The 21709-nt window shown below is 36.7% G+C and overlaps 1 protein-coding gene across 2 annotated transcripts in view; it reads right to left on the reverse strand.

The window, feature by feature from the left end:
• ttc28 (tetratricopeptide repeat domain 28) overlaps positions 1–21709 on the reverse strand; it is a 329726-nt gene that overhangs the window by 127049 nt on the left and 180968 nt on the right. For both annotated transcript variants that reach the window (XM_067397333.1, XM_067397335.1), the window contains one exon: positions 2569–2716. In XM_067397333.1, coding sequence (XP_067253434.1) covers positions 2569–2716 — 148 coding nt within the window. The remainder of the gene's footprint in view (positions 1–2568; positions 2717–21709) is intronic.

Here is a 21709-nt window from a genome sequence, read left to right on the forward strand (position 1 = left end):
GGATGGATGGAATGACAGCCGGATAGTTTGATGGACAGACAGAGAATTCGATGCAGCCAATTTATTTCAAATTCACACTCATGAATTGAAAGGGAGTCAATTCTTCAATTTTAAGATCTGTACAACCCTAATGTATAATCTCAGTCAATCACTGTGTAGTGTTGCACGTCCCAAACTGAAACTAACCAGCTCAACAGCCACAAGTCGACCGGCAAGCGCTGAGATTATCCCGAGTGTGATTTCACAAGTCTGCAACTTCCCAACACAAACCTAAGAGGCGCGTCTGTTATCCTCCGCGAGCAGCCCAACACAATCGGCTCAGTTTTCTGCGGCGTCTCACCTCTCGTCTTAGCGGAAGGGCTTTGAATGGCACCTCTGATGGTGTGAAGCCGAGAAGAGAACAATTAAATTAAAGTTAGGTAATCCCACATGCAAATCCTCACACAAGGGCGCTACAAAAGCGATAAAAGGATGAGAGGAAGCGAGAGAGCGGGAGAAAGCGAGTCTCTTGTTATCAGCGAGCCCAGGGGCCGCGAGCGATCACCTCTCTGCCCGGAGCCGATTTGGAGAGACTGTTCAACATAATCTACTCTCTCCGTGGCTCAGCATGCTGCGTCTGGCACTGAGGGACAACAGGGGGAAATAAGGGACATAATTAGCAGATAAAACGGCCCCGTTTGGACGTCCTCCCAGAGCAAAGGCTGTTTGCGTGACCCTGTTTATTCCAAAACTACGATTTACACCAGAGCATCCTGAAAGCATTTCTCAAACACCTACGGCTAGGGGCCGGTCAGAGAATGTGGTATACAGACAAATACGTGCACATAAACACACACAGATCATCCGGCCACAGACAGCTGGAGAAACTGGACAGTTTCTCAGGTTATGTGCCTTTTTTCACTGTAAGAGCTGGATTTATGGCGCTGTTTTGATACTGATGTTTCAAATCGCCTGGTGTTGACATTGGGCATAAAAAAGAAATTGTAATTCCATTGATAGAGAACTTCACTTTTTCATTTAGTGCATAAAAACTATAATAATTATTATTATGAATTAACATTTTTATAATACATTTTAAGAATATTTTACCCATCAACCTTATAAAATGCACAACACCACTGTATGCTGTGTCAAAAGAATATACACACTCAGATGTAAACAAGCCCAATGTGCATAAGAAGCACATGGTGGAACTAGAATGAAAGTGCATGTTCACTCTCTGAATGCAGAGGGCACAGATGGAACAGCAGAAATGCAGCGGTTACCCCGGAAACCCTGTAAACAAAGCAGCTGCGCTAATGAACAGCAATTAAAATGCTTCAATCAGCCATTCAGTTTTTTGTATTCGCAATGTTGCCTCATCACAGCACCAAATACTTAATACTTAAAGACTTAATAGGCTATTTACTTTCAAACTTAAACATTTTTATACTTTAATCTGGACTACAACATGCCCTATATTGAAAATGTGATTATTTGTTATTGTTCAGTAACTCTTAGTGACATAAGGCTTCATTAGTTAAAATGTTAATTCATTATTACCAACTGACAATGAAAAATACTTATAAAGCAATTATTAATGTTAATTATTTAATAATAATGTTAATTATTACGCTGTCAGGCCTTGCTAGTATTGTGGACTGTATTTCCGCCTATCATGCGGAAGACCCGGGTTCGATTCCTTCGCTCCTTCTTGGGGCAGTTGTGGCCTAATGGTTAAAGTGTCGGACTTGTAACCAAAAGGCTGAGGGTTCGAGTCTCAGTACCGGCAGGAAATGTAAACTCTCATTATCCACAACTGAGGCACCTAACCCCCCAATCACTCCCCGGGTGCTCTAAATGCCCACTGCTCTGGGTGTGTGTTCAATACTCAATGCTGTGTGTGTGCACTTAAATGAGTGAAATGAGCACAAATTCCATGTATAGGACATGTCACTTCACATCCAAATCATGGAACGAAAGAAACGCTGTTCCGCAGGCAGCTTTCTGTTCATGCACTCTGAGACTGAGCAAAACACGGACTAGTATAAGCTACTTCAGGCTTCAGGTGTGCACTTAAATGGATAAATACACACAAAAAATGCCAAAATGTCTTAAGCAAACATAAACACTTGTCTTAAAGCGACAGCAGCCTAATAAACCTTCTGCTATCTGTGTCATTTAATGTTAATTGAACAAAAAAAGAAAATGAGAGAATCATTCACTGCTCTTCACTGACTTCATTAAGAATGAATGTATAAATAATTAATATGGTAAAGACTAAACAGGGTTTTATTTTTACTTACTTTATTCAATTTCTGTATAGTAGGTTGTATTGTATTTGTACTATTGTCCGGAATTGTATATTTTAATGGTTTACTGACAGTTTCAACTCACTGTTGTTCATTGACAGTGAAACTGCTCTGAAAGAACAGATTAAGGGCTTGGGGGTCATTTGGGGGTTTTTATGAGCGCACTGACAGGACCCCCAGATGTCTAAGACTGGCATTGTCTATTCATGACCCTTTTTCCCCCACATATCATTATGAGGACGTTTTTAGGAATCCAGTACAAACACAGGCTGTGTACCTCTCAGCGGGGACTTCATGGCGGCCTCCACCATTCCCACCAGCAGCTGCAGGCTCTTGGGGTCCTGGGCCAGTCCCGAGGCGAAGGCGGCCAGGGCGTCCGCATGGCGCCCCAGGTACTGAAGGGCAACACCCTGTCGGAAATATGCCTGCAGAAAGAGAACCAGAAAGAAAGCATGTTAGTATTATTCTTCACTTCAATGAAACTTGAAAAAAAGGACATATTTTGGATCATATTCATGATGGTGTTGCCCATCACATTGCTGACGACTTCCTCCAAGCGATTTAAACAAAACCCCAAACACACCAAGCCAACAGTCAGCCATCGGTCAATGTCGGGTTATTTTTTTGCTGTGTGTTTTACACACCAGTGCTAGTGAGAAAGATTGCTCTGATTGGCTGTTCAGTTTAGCAAATATTTTCATAAAAATGGAATGAAGAAAGTGATCAGCATGATTTATATTCAAAATGGTAAGCAAGCGCTGCTTTATTTACAGTTTGTATATCTGCAGGCCTAGTTTTTGAATGAAGATTATAGACTATTGATACCCGCTGATATAGACAGTTATTTCCTTACACACAGGAGCAGAACACACTAACTAGTTGGCAGTCCTTTTGGTGTGTTTAAGTGCAACTTTTTGGCCGGGAACGCAGCCAACAAATGCAGCCGACATTTGGAGCCACTAGTTCTTTGACGTCAGCTTGGTATGTCACAGCCTTTAGTGTGAAACCCATTCAAACAAATGTTTCCTCAAAATATGCATCTTGAAGGAGAGGTTTAGGTTGCATTAGTTAACTACATTAGTTGACATGAATTTTATTAATCTTAAAGTTCATTTAAATGTATTTAAATGTTTTTTCCTGTGAAAAAAAATCTTCATGCCTTAAAATAGCTTGAATGTAACTCTATAACCTTGCTTCATTTAGTATATGCAGATCTATAAATATGCAAATTAGCCCCGCCTCCACTTACTCGTACGGGCTCAGAGATCCACTCGGTCAACTTACTGAGGTAAACGCTGCACAATGGTATCACTTTTTATAGTTAGTTCATCATAACATCGTAATATACATCATACACCCGCTATATTGTTAAATCTACCCAGTTTATCATATCAAAAGAAAAATATACTGGAATAACCTGGCTTCTCTTGAGACTCCCCTGATTCAGAGTGGTAATAGTTAATGATATGCTAAAGCCCACCCACACATTGATGTGATTGGTTACAAGGTAGTTTGTGACATCAGAAACACCAGCGATTTCAAATCGTGTTTAGAGATCACTGCAGTTTTAAAGAGAAAATAATCAGCAGTAGTGTTGACTTATGAATGTACACATGGTTTGTCTTAAAGCATATTAAAAAACTTTTCACCACAGGGGGACTATCAATCTAAAGGGACCTTACTATTACCAAGAGGAAGTGATCAGATGCACCATTTTCACCTGCTAGATGACAAAAACAGCTGAAAAAAAAACCCTAAGACTTACATTAACTTGCTCCATGTAAAGATTAACAGTAAATATATGCTAAACAAACACATTTAGGATGTTTAGAGCTCATCTGTGCTGTAGGTGCTGATACGGACGTCATACTCTATCTCAGACATGCAAGCATTCATGTTTTCAAAGAGGCTGCTGTTATTTTGATCGTGCGATGCACACCAGACCGCTCGACTGCATTAAATATCACAGCAGTTCACTTCGCGGAACACATAATGTCCTCTCTATATTCACTGTGAGGGAGATGGGCTGATAAACACCGTCATTTTCACAGGCGTTTGACTACAGGTTTCTCCGGTCCGAGCAGCACAGGAACATCTGCTGACATACAGCTCATTCACAATTATCATCTCACATGGCCGTTTATTAGATCGGCCCGAGCGTCCGGCCCACTTCCAGCCAAGCTGATAACGGTTGGGAGGGGGACCAGAGGAAGATTAAGACATGCCATTGAATTTATGAAGGCCCCTATAATTAATTTCACTTTGCACAGGGAGGCCTTTGATTACAGACTAACTGTTTTTTTCGGACAGCTTCATTGAAACGAATGGGGATGCATATTGAATTCAACACATTAACCTTTGGTCTAACCGTGTTATTATAGGACGTTGCAGGCCACCATGCTCGGCTCGATATTAATTGCCTCTTTGTATACGGCTCACTGCACCAGGATTGGATGCGCTCGGCCGCTGTACGTATGCACGTTGAATGCTTTTAGGTTCCGACATCAATATCTGCCTGGAGGCAAATGGATTGGTGGGTTTGTTTCAAACGGCTGCATTCAATCCCATTTCTGTAATGCAATTTTAAAGCAAATGTGTTTTTCTTTTAGCACGAGTGAAACAAATATGTGATTATTCCATATAAGCAAACAGCACACTTGCACTCCATTTTAAATTAGAATTAAGTTGATTAAATGACAGGCCAGGCTTTGTGTTACGTCTCTCCGTCGAATCCGAAAGCTCTAATTGGTCGATTAGTGCGCTGAATTCCCAGCGCAGATGCCGACAGCACAGTGATTTCATCCGGCATCGCTTTCATTCCCGCTAACACAACACCAATCTCTCCACCTCTCATTTCACTTTATTAACTTTATGTATTTAATTTGCCATTACAGGCAAAGAGGGGGAAAAAAAGCTCTGAGCTGCCACAATCTGGTCTGAACAAACCATGCATTTAAAAAAACAAAACAAAAGACTGGAACAGAATGATTTTAATGACATTCAGTTCCTTTTACGATTCTTAAACATCAGTATTCTTGTGCTAATGTGGACAGAATGTCACAATCTGATAACTGAATCTACAGCGGAAAGGCAAAATAATCGTTAATTTTACACAAGTTGTGAGTTTGAATTCTGAATTAAATGTGACAAGGATGCTAAACAGACACTAAACATATTTCTTTTAGCATTGTCCTTACCAGTTGCACACAGCAGCAAATATACAGCATGACCAGTACAGTCGGATTTACAAACAAATGACTCTTATGAACCATGAATCAGTTTCAAAATCAGTTATCAGCTAAACGACTCACTCGATCACTGAATCAGTCAAAGTGGCTTTTAAAATGTATTCAATTACCAAAAACAATATTGTTTTTGTTTAGTATATTATTAGGTACATTTGAAAGCTTGTTTTTACGACTTATCTCACAAGTCTGACTTTTTTTTCTCAGAATTGCAAGATATAAACTCACAATTTTGAGTTATAGTCAGAATTGTTTGACATAAAGTCAGAATTGCGAGATATAAAGTCATAACTGTGTGTTATAAAGTCAGAATTGTGTGACAAAGTCAGAATTATGAGATATAAAGTCAGAATTGTGTGATATAAAGTCAGAATTGTGAGTTATAAAGTCAGAATTGTGTGATATAATGTCAGAATTGTGAGTTATAAAGTCAGAATTGTGTGATATAAAGTCAGAATTATGTGATATAAAGTCAGAATTATGAGATATAAAGTCAGAATTATGAGATATAAAGTCAGAATTGTGCGATATAAAGTCAGAATTATGCGATATAAAGTCAGAATTACGTGATATAAAGTCAGAATTATGAGATATAAAGTCAGAATTGTGTGATATAAAGTCAGAATTATGAGATATAAAGTCAGAATTATGAGATACAAAGTCAGAATTGTGAGATACAAAGTCAGAATTGTGTGATATAAAGTCAGAATTGTGTGATATAAAGTCAGAATTATGAGATATAAAGTCAGAATTGTGTGACAAAGTCAGAATTATGAAATATAAAGTCAGAATTGTGTGATATAAAGTCAGAATTATGAGATATAAAGTCAGAATTGTGTGATATAAAGTCAGAATTGTGAGTTATAAAGTCAGAATTGTGTGATATAAAGTCAGTATTGTGATATAAAGTCAGAATTGTGTGATATAAAGTCAGAATTATGAGATATAAAGTCAGAATTGTGTGATATAAAGTCAGAATTATGAGATACAAAGTCAGAATTGTGTGATATAAAGTCAGAATTGTGTGATATAAAGTCAGAATTGTGTGACAAAGTCAGAATTATGAGATATAAAGTCAGAATTATGAGTTATAAAGTCAGAATTGTGTGATATAATGTCAGAATTGTGAGTTATAAAGTCAGAATTGTGTGACAAAGTCAGAATTATGAGATATAAAGTCAGAATTATGAAATATAAAGTCAGAATTGTGTGATATAAAGTCAGAATTATGAGATATAAAGTCAGAATTGTGAGTTATAAAGTCAGAATTGTGTGATATAAAGTCAGTATTGTGATATAAAGTCAGAATTGTGTGATATAAAGTCAGAATTATGAGATATAAAGTCAGAATTGTGTGATATAAAGTCAGAATTATGAGATACAAAGTCAGAATTGTGTGATATAAAGTCAGAATTGTGTGATATAAAGTCAGAATTGTGTGACAAAGTCAGAATTATGAGATATAAAGTCAGAATTATGAGTTATAAAGTCAGAATTGTGTGATATAATGTCAGAATTGTGAGTTATAAAGTCAGAATTGTGAGATATAAAGTCAGAATTGTGAGTAATAAAGTCAGAATTGTGTGATATAAAGTCAGTATTGTGATATAAAGTCAGAATTGTGTGATATAAAGTCAGAATTATGAGATATAAAGTCAGAATTGTGTGATATAAAGTCAGAATTATGAGATACAAAGTCAGAATTGTGTGATATAAAGTCAGAATTGTGAGTTATAAAGTCAGAATTGTGTGATATAAAGTCAGAATTGTGAGTTATAAAGTCAGAATTGTGAGATATAAAGTCAGAATTGTGAGTTATAAAGTCAGAATTGTGTGATATAAAGTCAGAATTGTGATTTATAAAGTCAGAATTGTGTGATATAAAGTCAGAATTATGAGATATAAAGTCAGAATTGTGCGATATAAAGTCAGAATTATGAGATATAAAGTCAGAATTGTGTGATATAAAGTCAGAATTATGAGATATAAAGTCAGAATTATGAGATATAAAGTCAGAATTATGAGATACAAAGTCAGAATTGTGTGATATAAAGTCAGAATTGTGTGATATAAAGTCAGAATTGTGTGACAAAGTCAGAATTATGAGATATAAAGTCAGAATTATGAGTTATAAAGTCAGAATTGTGTGATATAATGTCAGAATTGTGAGTTATAAAGTCAGAATTGTGAGTTATAAAGTCAGAATTGTGAGTTATAAAGTCAGAATTGTGTGATATAAAGTCAGAATTGTGAGTTATAAAGTCAGAATTGTGTGATATAAAGTCATAATTATGAGATATAAAGTCATAATTGTGTGATATAAAGTCAGAATTGTGAGTTATAAAGTCATAATTGTGAGATATAAAGTCAGAATTGTGAGTTATAAAGTCAGAATTGTGAGGTATAAAGTCAGAATTGTGAGTTATAAAGTCAGAATTATGAGATATAAAGTCAGAATTATGAGATATAGTCAGAATTATGAGATATAAAGTCAGAATTGTGAGTTATAAAGTCAGAATTGTGTGATATAAAGTCAGAATTATGAAATATAAAGTCAGAATTGTGTGATATAAAGTCAGAATTATGAGATATAAAGTCAGAATTGTGTGATATAAAGTCAGAATTGTGAGTTATAAAGTCAGAATTGTGTGATATAATGTCAGAATTGTGAGTTATAAAGTCAGAATTGTGAGTTATAAAGTCAGAATTGTGTGATATAAAGTCAGTATTGTGATATAAAGTCAGAATTGTGTGATATAAAGTCAGAATTATGAGATATAAAGTCAGAATTGTGTGATATAAAGTCAGAATTGTGAGTTATAAAGTCAGAATTGTGTGATATAAAGTCAGAATTGTGAGTTATAAAGTCAGAATTGTGAGATATAAAGTCAGAATTGTGAGTTATAAAGTCAGAATTGTGTGATATAAAGTCAGAATTGTGAGTTATAAAGTCAGAATTGTGTGATATAAAGTCATAATTATGAGATATAAAGTCATAATTGTGTGATATAAAGTCAGAATTGTGAGATATAAAGTCAGAATTGTGAGTTATAAAGTCAGAATTGTGTGATATAAAGTCAGAATTATGAGATATAAAGTCAGAATTATGAGATATAAAGTCAGAATTATGGAAGCTTTTTTCCGCCATGAAATAAAAAATAAAAAAAAGGTTCACAATTTTTGCGCTTCAAAAGTGCAAAGCTTTGCTCTGTTTGTCAGTCTCGTCCAGCCCAACACAGCAACACTGACTAAACCAATGATGTTTGTTTGGGGGCGGGGCTATTTGTTTGACAAACCAATAGAATGCAGGACGAGTGTTCAGGAAACCTGTTAGAATAATAACAATCATCATTTTTGCAATTTCATTTGGTGATCCTAATGGAACAGAAATTACAGGCATCTTTAATGAAACAGAATAATTAGGTGGTAATCAGAGTTGCAAATCTTCAAATTCTATATATAGTAATGACACTATTTACAAAATATTCTGCATAATTCTATGCCCATCAGATGATCCAGATCGCCAGCGAGTGTCAATCCAGTGTTGTTTCTGCTGGAGAATGAGTGATGTGACCCGGTGTATGGAGACCCAACTGTTCAGATCATGTGTGGCGTCTCTCGCACTGACACCTGACATCTTAAATGTGACGCTCCATCCACAGTCAATTATATATAATCATAACTATGGACATAACACTGGGGAAACTGTCAAACACACCTCTCAGTTGTGTGACACATTGAGATTCCTTCAACTCTCCAAGTTTTTCAGCATTCAGAATGAAGAGCTGCTGCTTTTTTTTCCAAGGTTCCAGAGAAATGAGTGACAAAACAAAAATGATTCAATCCCACAAAGACCGCCCGCCGTGATTCAGACGTTTTGAGCACTTCAATTGAAAACTCGAACAGCGGCACGCTTTGCAGCGCATTACGAGGTTTGAGCGTGTGCTGAATTAAAATGATTTCCTCACAGTGAAGACCAGATGCCTGTCGAGCACTGAGAACATTTTGCATTGCATTTGTTGTATTGATGTGTAAACTTTTTCGTGTTTATGAGTTATAGTATTTCATTCCAAAATTAAATTAAAAAATATATATAACATTACATAAATATGTGCATGCATATGAAGACTTCAGATGCAAAAACCTCCAAGTCCATCTGACATTTTTCTTTTAAATGAGCATTTTTATCAGGCTCCTATGTTTAGGTTCCCTAATTTCACTTTAATGCCAATGAAAAGGTTATTAGTCCGTTATTGAAATGTCTTATTTTAAAAAATGTCACTGATAAGAGTAAAATTAAAAACAGAAAAATGCTCATTTAAAAGAAAAATGTCAGAAAAATATCAGATGCATCTGAAGTCTTCAAATATTTCTATGAAAAATTATAAATATAAATATATATATATATATATATATATATATATATATATATATATATATATATACACACACACACATACATATATACATATATATATAGAGAGAGAGCACTGTAATATTTACATGACCTTTTAGCACATTTTCCCTACAATAATGTGATTAAAAAATTAAAGGTATATTATTTACTTTTTTGTATAAAATATTTATAAATATAAATACTTATGCTGATTCAATTTTTATTTTTCAAAAATGTTGTACTAATTATTTAGTCTATTAAAGTAAAATATGTATTGCAGTGCTGAGAATCCAATTTAAGTCATTAAGAATCCTGAAAAAGACAAAAAAAAATTCAAGAGTCAAACATCCTGATACATTACAGTAATAAGAAAAAAGTATTAACTGTCAGGAAAAATTAAAAAAAGCAAAAAAGAAAAAGCACTTAATGTTCCTAAAAATATGCTTATTTTTCTATCCAAAAATAATTCCTTGTTAGGTGAAATTTGCGTGCTCTTGTGAAATTTAGCCTTCTATCTGTACAGCAGTTAAGTGCCCTTAACAGACATCATTCCTATAGGCAGGTACATGTTGCCCCCTGATGGAGTCACTGGCTGCCTAGCAACACTCGCCTGGCAACGCTCGCCCCTCCAGTACCTCACCTGCTGTGATTTTGGCTAAAAACACAGAGAGAAAAGTGTGATGAAGAGATGAAGCAAACGAGGCTGTTTAGGACTAATTACTGTGCTAGACTCTGCTGTGCCACTAATCACCAGATTTACTCAAGGTACAAAGAAAACCAAATAATTATTAGGCTGAAAAACTTCATTATGGCACATTTGTGCGGGTATTTAATGACTAACTTGTCCAGTGATGTGCTTTATGGCAGTAATGACCAGCCGTGTGTGATGGTAATGACCAAAAAAGCTACAACAGAGATGACAACAGCTGTTTTATTGTCCTAATGGACAAACGTCTAGTGACAAAAATAGACTAATACTGGACCTAGACCTGAAAAAAAGATTGATTTTTTTTTTTTTTTTTTTTACTAGATACTATAATTTAAAGTGAAGGTAATCTTTAAAAAAAAAATAAATAAATAAAAGAATTTATAAACAGTAGCTACAGTAAAGCTATTTTGATATATTGTTAATAATACAACATCAGACTTTTTTATATTCAAACAATTAATTAACAGCTCAGTGAATGTGTTGTTTTAACCCAACGATTGGATTGTTTTATCCCAAGTGAATGGGTTATTTTAACCCAGCGGTTGGGCTGTTTTAACCCAGCGAATGGGTTGTTTTAACCCATCAAATGTGTTGTTTTAACCCAACAATTGGATTGTTTTATCCCAGTGAAAGGGTTATTTTAACCCAGCAGTTGGGCTGTTTTAACCCAACGATTGGATTGTTTTATCACAGTGAATGGGCTATTTTAACCCAGCGGATGGGCTGTTTTAACCAAGTGAATGGGTTGTTTTAACCCATCAAATGTGTTGTTTTAACCCAACGATTGGATTGTTTGAACCCAGTGAATGGGTTGTTTTAACCCAGGGATTGGGCTGTTTTAACCCATCAAATGTGTTGTTTTAACCCAACGATTGGATTGTTTGAACCCAGTGAATGGGTTGTTTTAACCCAGGGATTGGGCTGTTTTAACCCATCAAATGTGTTGTTTTAATCCAACGATTGGATTGTTTTATCCCAGTGAATGGGTTATTTTAACCCAGCGGTTGGGCTGTTTTAACCCAACGATTGGATTGTTTTATCCCAGTGAATGGGTTATTTTAACCCAGCGGATGGGCTGTTTTAACCCAGCGAATGGGTTGTTTTAACCCATCAAATGTGTTGTTTTAACCCAACGATTGGATTGTTTGAACCCAGTGAATGGGTTGTTTTAACCCAGCGATTGGGTTGTTTTAACCCAGTGAATGGGTTGTTTTAACCCTTAAACTGTTTTAACCCAACAATTGAATTGTTTTAACCCAACATTTGGATTGTTTTAACCCAGCGAATGGGTTGTTTTAACCCATCAAATTTGTTGTTTTAACCCAACGATTGGATTGTTTTATCCCAGTGGTTGGGTTGTTTTAACCCAGTGGTTGGGTTGTTTTAACCCTTTCGCTGTTTTAACCCAACGAATGGGTTGTTTTAACCCCTTTGCTGTTTTAACCCAGCGAATGGGTTGTTTTAACCCAGTGGTTGGGTTGTTTTAACCCTTTTGCTGTTTTAACCCAGCGAATAGGTTGTTTTAACCCAGTGGTTGGGTAGTTTTAACCCTTTCGCTGTTTTAACCCAGCGAATAGGTTGTTTTAACCCTTTTGTTTATTTGAATAGTTCATTTACATGAATTGTTCAAATAATTCACTTAAATGAATCAAACAATTCAGTAATGATTCATTAGAATGATTCAAAAAAATGAATGCAGCAGTTTAGGAGGTGTTCGATTATTGTCTCGGCTCAAACAAAACAAAACAGAAAACAAAAAACCCAGAAATCAAGTCTTCTGACACATTCTCACAAACTTAAAACTACTGTCACTCTACAAAAAACTAGTTAAGTTAGTAGCATGTTTATTTTCGTCTAGTTACTCAACACTGAAACGCCACAAAACACTAAAGAGACAATAAAATGTGACATCCATATCCAGCTATATCTCAGCTGGCGGCCAAAACACATTTACTGTGCAATCACACGCGTTCCATCGATCAACGATTCGCATCAAACTGTGAAGGGATGCGCCGAAAAAAGGTCACACTTCAGGACCGTAATCAATGCAATGCATTCTGCATTCACCGCCTGTCACAACTTCCTCATGCTGCACAATGATGGACACAAATGTGCCGCTGAAACCTACTATTGTAATCACACCTGTCTGTGGAATCAGCATCAAAGCGGCCAGTGAAAGACGATTCAGACATCCAGAAATCCTGATGTGGAAATCAAAGCGCTCTGGATTAGACAACGTCATGTTCTGATCTTCAAATCTAGGGTATATGGGTAATAAGAGTGTTCATAATGCACCGACTATGGCTGAGTGGAGCTTTGCAGATTAGCAGATGCTTAGCTTATTGATTGTTAAATGCATTAATCAAAGTCAGATGGCGGCTACGCCAACACTGTCTGGAAATAAGTGGGGAAGTGCTACAAAAATGCAACTGAATGCATTTACAATGCAGCCATCAAAGTGTATGTGGCGATTGATGCATCACAGACTAAGTCTTTGACATCTGGTGAAAAGTTTCTCAGAGAAGTGCCAACTTCTCAAGCTTGTTTCTCAAGAGCTCTGGCTTGTTTTTCAACCTCATGCAGAGTAAATCTACTGCAAAAACAGGAGAGCAGAAGCGTGTCAGTGACGCGGTAAAAGTTGCACGTTAACCTTCTATTCCTTCACAAATTCCCTTGGGAACGTGACGCAGGATGCATGCTCACCTTCCCCGCGTTACCTTCTCAGATGGTTGACCTTCAAGAAATGCAACATGCAACTGCTCAGAAGAGAAGAAAGTACTGCGGTTCATGTTAAAAAATAGGGCTGGGTATTGACCCAAATGTAATGATTCGATTTATATTCGATTTAATTATGTTTCTACTCCAATTTGTTTTTTTGAAATATTAATATTTAATGTAATGCGCATGAAATGAATGTGCAATATGAAATGTAATATGAAATGTGCATGTAATGAATGTGTAATATGGTGCATATATTTAGCAAAATGCTCCTCTTTAAAGTTCTTTTTTTTTTAATTACCAGACTAACGAGTTTATGGTCATTAGCTTTTCCGAGGTAAATATTACATTATGTGACATATTGTTTAACGTCTTTCAACGGTGGAAACACTCATTGAGCGATTACATGAAGCATGATACAGATTTCGGTAAGTTGTACTGTATCTTTCAACATACCTTCTGATGTTCATTCATGTTTATTTGGTGCTGTAACTAGTAGTAAAGTGGAAGAGATGATCGGTTCAAGTGCCGCTTGATCTGAGGCGCTACAGTGAACTTTCCAGCCACATTAAAAAGCGCCAAAAAGGTATTTATTGTTTGAAATTGTAATAAATTTTGACAGAATTACAAATCTGAGACATTGTTACATATCGAAAGTAACAAAGCACAAAGCTTACTGCGATTTATTCGATAGGAGGTGCTACAATGTTTTGTTCATTCACGGCATAGACTAAAAGATTTATTCGTGAGGTTTATAATCGATGCCTTAAGATCATCTTAAAACATGCAGGACTTAAATCTGCTCCATATGAACCCCTCGTTAAAGAAGCACAAGTCGTTCTTGTTTCATGCTTTCAGTCGTATTCGTGGAAATATTTCTGGGATGCCTTACAGTAAGTCTCCCTACAAAGCAACGCATCAGGAGATGGAGTTAAAAATGAATTCGGTATTAAACATAAATGTGGGAATTAAAAAGACTTTAGAGAGCCAAGAGAGCTTTATCAGCAGCACTATGAGATGAGCCAAAACCGATCGGGTGATATCCGCTGACTTTTATCTTAACTGCGAGCGGAGACGTCAAGATGCAGCACACATCCTTCAGAAGGAAAAAGCCTGCAGGCTTTTCTGTGAAGTCATCCAGCCAGTCTAGTTGCATATCTCACATACAGTATGGCGTCTCACCTCTCATCCACTTTATTAACCTTAATTAGATTTTATTATAAAACAATCAGCACCAAATCTCATGGAGCCGCTCACAGGATTAGTATTTTAAACAATCACTACACTCACACTTGCATTAGCATTAGAGCTATTTACAAAGTCAAGCACTATTGCTCATGCTTGATGCCAGGGATTCAAACAAATTCCCCTTTGACACACTATTTATGCAACAGACATGAATAATACTTTTTTAGCCGTCAGACTCACCTGGTAGATGCTAAAACGAGCAAAACTGGGCCAGTAAGTAATCCAGAACACCCTAGCAACCCCATAGCAACATATTAATCACCCAGAAGAACCTAGTAACCTCATAGCAACAAGCTATCAGTCAGAACACTGTTGAAATCACACAGAAACATATTAACAACCTAAAATGCCCTATCAACCTCATAGCAATGTACTAATAACCACCCAGAACACCCTAGCAACCCTATAGCAATGTACTAATCACCCAGAAGAACCTAGTAACCTCTTAGCAACATGTTAACTATCACACAGAATGCTGTTGAAATCACACAGAAATGTATTAACAAAAAACTAAAACACCCTATCAACCTCATAGCAATGTCCTAACAACCAACCAGAACACCATAGCAACCCCATAGCAATGTATTAATCACCCAGAAGAACTTTGTAAGCTCATAGCAACTTGTTAACTATCACTCAGAACACTAGAAACCACAAAGAAACATATTAACAACAACCTAAAACACTCTAGCAAACCTCATAGCAATGTCTTAACAACCAACCAGAACACCTTAGCAACCCCATAGCAACGTATTAATCACCCAGAAGAAACTAATAACCTCATAGGAGCATGCTAACTATCACTCAGAACACTGTTGAAATCACACAGACATTTAAACAACCTAAAACACCCTATCAACCTCATAGCAATGTCCTAACAACCAACTAGAACACCATAGCAACCCCATAGCAATGTATTAATCACCCAGAAGAACTTTGTAACCTCATAGCAACTTGTTAACTATCACTCAAAACACTAGAAACCACAAAGAAACATATTAACAACAACCTAAAACACTCTAGCAAACATCATAGCAATGTCCTAACAACCAACCAGAACACCCTAGCAACCCCATAGCAACGTATTAATCACCCAGAAGAACCTAATAACCTCATAGCAGCATGCTAACTATCACTCAGAACACTGTTGAAATCACAGAAACGTATTAACGAAAACCTAAAACACCCTGGCAACCTCAAACCAATGTCCTAACAACCAAATAGAACACCCTAGAAACCCCATAGCAACACATAAATCACCCAGAAGAACCTAGTAACCTCATAACAACAAGTTATCACTTAGAACACTGTTGAAATCACAAAGAAATGTATTAACAACAACCAAAAACCACCATAGCAACCTCATAGCAATGTCCTATCAATCAACCAAAACACCCTAGCAACCCCATAGCAACATATTAATCACCCAGAAGAACCTAATAACCTCATAGCAACGTGCTAACTAACACTCAGAACACTGTTGAAATCACAGAAACGTATTAACAACAACCTAAAACACTCTAGCAACCTCATAGCAATGTCCTAACAACCACCCAGAACACCCTAGAAACCCCATAGCAACGTATTAATCACCCAGAAGAACCTAATAACCCCATAGCAACGTGCTAACTATCACTCAGAACACTGTTAAAATCACAGAAACGTATTAACAACAACCTAAAACACCCTAGCAACCTCATAACAATGTCCTAACAACCAACCAGGACACCCTAGAAACCCCATATCAATATCTTAACAACCATATATAAGAACATAGTAACCTGAACCTCATAGCAACGTGTTAACTATCACTCAGAACACTGTTGAAATCACAAACATATTAACGACAACCTAAAACAAAGCAAAACCTCAAAGCAATGTCCTAACAACCAAATAGAACACCCTAGAAACCCCATAGCAACACATTAATCACCCAGAAGAATCTAGTAACCTCATAACAACAAGCTATCACTTAGAACACTGTTGAAATCACAAAGAAATGTATTAACAACAACCTAAAACCACCTAAGCAACCTCATAGCAATGTCCTAACAATCAACCAGAACACCCTAGCAACCCCATTAGCAACGTATTAATCACCCAGAAGAACCTAACAACCCCATAGCAACATGCTAACAATCACTCAGAACACTGTTGAAATCACAGAAATGTATTAACAACAACCTAAAACACCCTGGCAACCTCAAAGCAATGTCCTAACAAACAACCACAACACCCTAGAAACCCCATATCAATATCTTAACAACCATATATAAGAACATAGTAACCTGAACCTCATATCAACATACTAACTGTCACTCAGAACACTGTAGAAAACCCTAGCAACCCCAAAGAAAAATTATTAAACAACTAGAAGAACCCATCACAGCAACATGCTATCAATCACTAAGAACACACTTGGAAACATATAGCAACATGCAAACAACATCCTGGCGCCCTAGTAATGATGCTAACATGTTAGCCATAGTAAGAACACAGAAATGCCCTGCTAAACACCTTAGCATTGTAGCAAAAACAAAAATGTAGTTTATTGATGGAATTTGTCTGCTAAGATGAGGTCTCTGTCTAAATGTGGAATATTACCCAAGACATAATTTACTCTCATTCGCTACATATAAGGAGTTAGGAACCCGAAGCACATGGACAACATGGCGGCCTGTGAGATGATTACAAACACAGAACGCTAAACTGAACTTGAGTGACACTGAGAAACAGGAAACCGAGGGACACATTAAAATAGCAGATGTTTAGCTTGTACGTCCACCAACATGTAAACAACCGATCTGGACAAGGCCGTTAGTGCAGGAGAGGGAGGAAAAAATGCTGCTCGATGAGAGAGAACTGGGGCAGGCTTTTATATTCGCCCCTCATGGCTGGTTATTGTCGAGCAGCTCTGTCTCCAGCTAGCCTGGAATGCTCGCGCTCAGATCTCCCATGCGATTACCAGACAAATGCAGCCTAATTCGCAACACATGCAGTGGTGTAAATATAGAACCGCTAATTTAACTAAGTTCTCCGCAGACTCTTGTAGCACGTCAACAGAATTGCTCGGATGACATTTGTCTGCCATGTAAAGCATTCCCAAGGTTCGACCCAGTTTTCCCTGTTTTAAAAGTGCAATTTGTAAGAGTTGTCATTAGCCACAGGCTGAAGGTGGCACATTCAGAGGTGGCAAAGCCTAATGGTAAAAGTCAACAAGAAATCAAAATAGTCGCCATTTATTGCCTTAATACACGTTCTTGGTCTTATTGTGAAGGATTTAACAGTGTATATTATCTCAGATAAAAAGAAATGCCACTTATTTTTCAACATAAAGACACTTTTCACCATCCCACAAGTTACTGATTAAATACAAATAATAATTATTATAAATATTAATACTCTCACAATTAATATGTATTATTTTCATTGATATAATAATAATTATTAATCATAACTAATAATCACTAAAAGCAATATTTATTATTAAAATATTTTTAAAAAATATTTTAATATCACCAGTACTTCTGCTATTAATGATAATAATTTATAATTTAATTTATTAAAATGATTAAAAGTAATATTAAATATATTTATAGCTATAGAATATTATTAATATCTATAAAATAAATATTTATTATTATTTTAAAATTATTATTTTAATACCAGCACCACTACTATTATGACTACTACTGCTAATACTAATATATAATTTAATTTATTAAAATTATTGAAAGTAATATTTATTCAAATATGCGTATAGCTATAGAATATTAATATCACTAAAAGCAATATTTATTATTAAAATGTTTTAATACTACTATTGATTCTAATATAATTTATTTTTAAAATTAATTTATCATTATTAAATGAAATAATACTGCTATATAAAATAATATTTATAATAATATTAATAATGGTTAAAATTATTATTAATAAAATGTATAATTTAGTTAAAAAGTAATAAGAATTATTTTGATAATGTATATGTTTATAAATAAATTATTTAATAATTTCATTATTTTCCTTAAAAATTGGTTCCAAATATTGGTTACTGGACACATAAATCATAAAAAAAAAATCATAACTGGTCAATCTCTACACACAACTGGCTCACACACACTTTCAGTTTCACTTCTGATCTGATCTGGTTAAAGGTAGCAAGTTTTTAGACTCCACCTGCAGTGAGATTAAGACACGACAAAGCAAACAACAAACCTTAATTGAAACTGCCGTCACCAACTGTTCATGGCATGAAGGCGCAGCCCAAAATAACAGGGCTAATCTGCATGAATATTAATCTGGATTCCTGTGGGAAGCTAATCAAACGTCATTAATCTGCTCATGGTTGTTTTTGCAAGCATTTCAAAGGAGACAAATGAGTGTGCCTCCATGCCAGCTGGAGAGTACTTGTCACCTGACCCGGTCCAGGACAGCGGCCTGAGATGCACGCACGCGGTGTCAGTATCCCGCTTCCTCGAAAGGGAAAAGCACCTGGGAATGTCACCCCAGCATGTGCGCGGAGCCGCAAGGAGCCGCGCTGGACGGGCGGCGCTATCATGGTAACGATAGCATCCAGCCAAGCCGTCCCCTGCGGCTCGCCGCTGCAGCGTAGAGTGCACTGGAGTAGGAAATTGAGGCCGCTGCAAGTTCAGCTTTCTTCCGAAAGAGCCCTATTTCACACGACGAGGGGTTTAGGCAATTACTTGTGACAATGGCTGGCATGGCAACTGAGAGAAAGATTGATCTGGACACGAAACAACTGTGTTTGCTTTATTAAAAGTAATTCATCACTCCGCTCGTGTGTAATGGTGCTATAGGAATAAGTGCGTACAGACATATGCAGGGTTGACAACGGGACATCAGGGAATCGGACGCACACAAACACACATCCAAAGCTCTGCCGGGTGTTGAAGGAAAACCATCGGAGTGTGATAGGATTCGCACGGCTCTCAGTCCTAGACTTCCTCGAATTCCACTTGAATTTCCACCATCTGCCAGCGTTCAAGCACTCTCAAGTTCACTGCGGCACTCTGGGAACTGCGCAATTAATCAGACTTTGAATAGATATTGGTGCTGCAAGGCTGTGAGACCTGCCCAGAAGTTGTGCTTTCATAGTTAAAGGGGACCTAGTTTTTTGGGCTCTACTAGAACAGGTTTTCATGCTTGAATGTTCATTATTTTCCTCATATTCTCCATTATTGCAGCTCCTCTCTTCCCAGTCTGTCAGTAACACTTTTCGTTCCTGTCTCTGTGAAGCCCCTCCTTCTAAAAAGCACAATGTGCTCTGATTGGTCGGCTGGAGCAGTTTGTTGTGATTGGTCAACAGCTTCAAGAGTGTTTGGGAAATTCCCCGCCCCTTACCATAACCGCCAGTTTCAACACACTACTAACTAACTCAACCAGGCCCCGCCCCTTCATTCTGCATATAATTTATTTAAATGAGGAATATTGTGACGTGTTCGTTCCAGGAAGAAAACTCAAGACTACAATAGAGCCGTTTCAGGGAGTTCAGAAATATTACACACTAAAAAAAGATGTAAAAAAGCATAATAGGACCCTTTTAATGGAGATCTTAGTTGTGTTCGTCTTAAAGGTGCCGTAGAATGTCTTTTCAAAAGATGTAATATAAGTCTAAGGTGTCCCCTGAAGGTGTCTGTGAAGTTTCAGCTCAAAATACCCATAAATTTTTTTTAATTAATTTTTTTAACTGCCTATTTTGGGGCATCATTAACTATGCACCGATTCAGCACACGGCCCCTTTAAATCTCTCGCTCCCTAACCTCCCGAGCTCTCGACTATAAGTGCAGTTAATCAGTGCATAAACAAAGTTCACACCGCTAATATAACCCTAAAATGGATCTTTACAAGATGTTCGTCATTCATGCTGCATGCATGCATTGATTCATGTGAGTATATTATTTATTTGGATGTTTACATTTGATTCTGAGTTTGAGGCTATGCTCTGTGGCTAACGGGCTAATGCTACACTGTTGGAGAGATTTATAAAGAATGAAGTTGTGTTTATGAATTATACAGACTGCAAGTGTTTAATAATGAAAGTAGCGATGGCTCTTGTCTCCGTGAATACAGTAAGAAACGATGGTAACTTTAACCACATTTAACAGTACATTAGCAACATGCTAACGAAACATTTAGAAAGACAATTCACAAATATCACTAAAAATATCATGTTATCATGGATCATGTCAGTTATTGTTGCTCCATCTGCCATTTTTCGCTATTGTTCTTGCTTGCTTACCTAGTCTGATGATTCAGCTGTGCACAGATCCAGACGTTAATACTGGCTGCCCTTGTGTAATGCCTTGAACATGAGCTGGCATATGCAAATATTGGGGGCGTACATATTAATGATCCTGACTGTTACGTAACAGTCGGTGTTTTGTTGAGATTCGCCTTCGGAGGTCTTATCTTAGAAGGAAAAGTGTCTATTTGCTTGTCATTGAATTGTACTGCTGTTGAGCAAACTTTAACAAAAAAATATCAATTTGTTCTTCATTCCATCTAATCAAAAAGAAGTTTGCAAATCGGAGAACAATACAATTTTAAGATCTCATAAACTTGTCTTAAATGAAAATGTCTTAATTTGCTTCTCATCTAAATCACACTGCTGTTTGAGTTGTCGAATTTGAGCAAAACTGAGATGTTGTTGCGATATCTTATGAAATTCTTTGAGATTATGAGACATAATGAGATTCTGACAATCTCATTGCTTTACACGAGAAACAACGGAGATCTCTGACTTTTGATTGCATTGTGTGAATCTGTTTTTTTTTAGCTTAGGTTCGCATTTAATTGCATTGCTTTTTATGAGTCTTGGCAAATTTGATCAAAATTGAGATTCTACATGAGACCTAATGAAAGGAGTAAAATCTGACTTCAACCAAAGTGTCAGTTGGTTCTGCATTCAATCTCGTTGCTTTATACAAGGAACAACTGAGATCTCATTAGTGCTTTTTGTGTCCTGTGGGCAGCAGAAACTAATAGGCATGCTCTTGGTATGTTTAACACAAATGAGTGCCATACGGATGGATGGAGGCCGGGAATGCTGCCGCTAATGGAGTCCAGGGCTGGACTTCCT

This window comes from Chanodichthys erythropterus, chromosome 10 (genome assembly GCF_024489055.1).
Source record: "Chanodichthys erythropterus isolate Z2021 chromosome 10, ASM2448905v1, whole genome shotgun sequence".
Lineage (NCBI taxonomy): Eukaryota > Metazoa > Chordata > Actinopteri > Cypriniformes > Xenocyprididae > Chanodichthys > Chanodichthys erythropterus.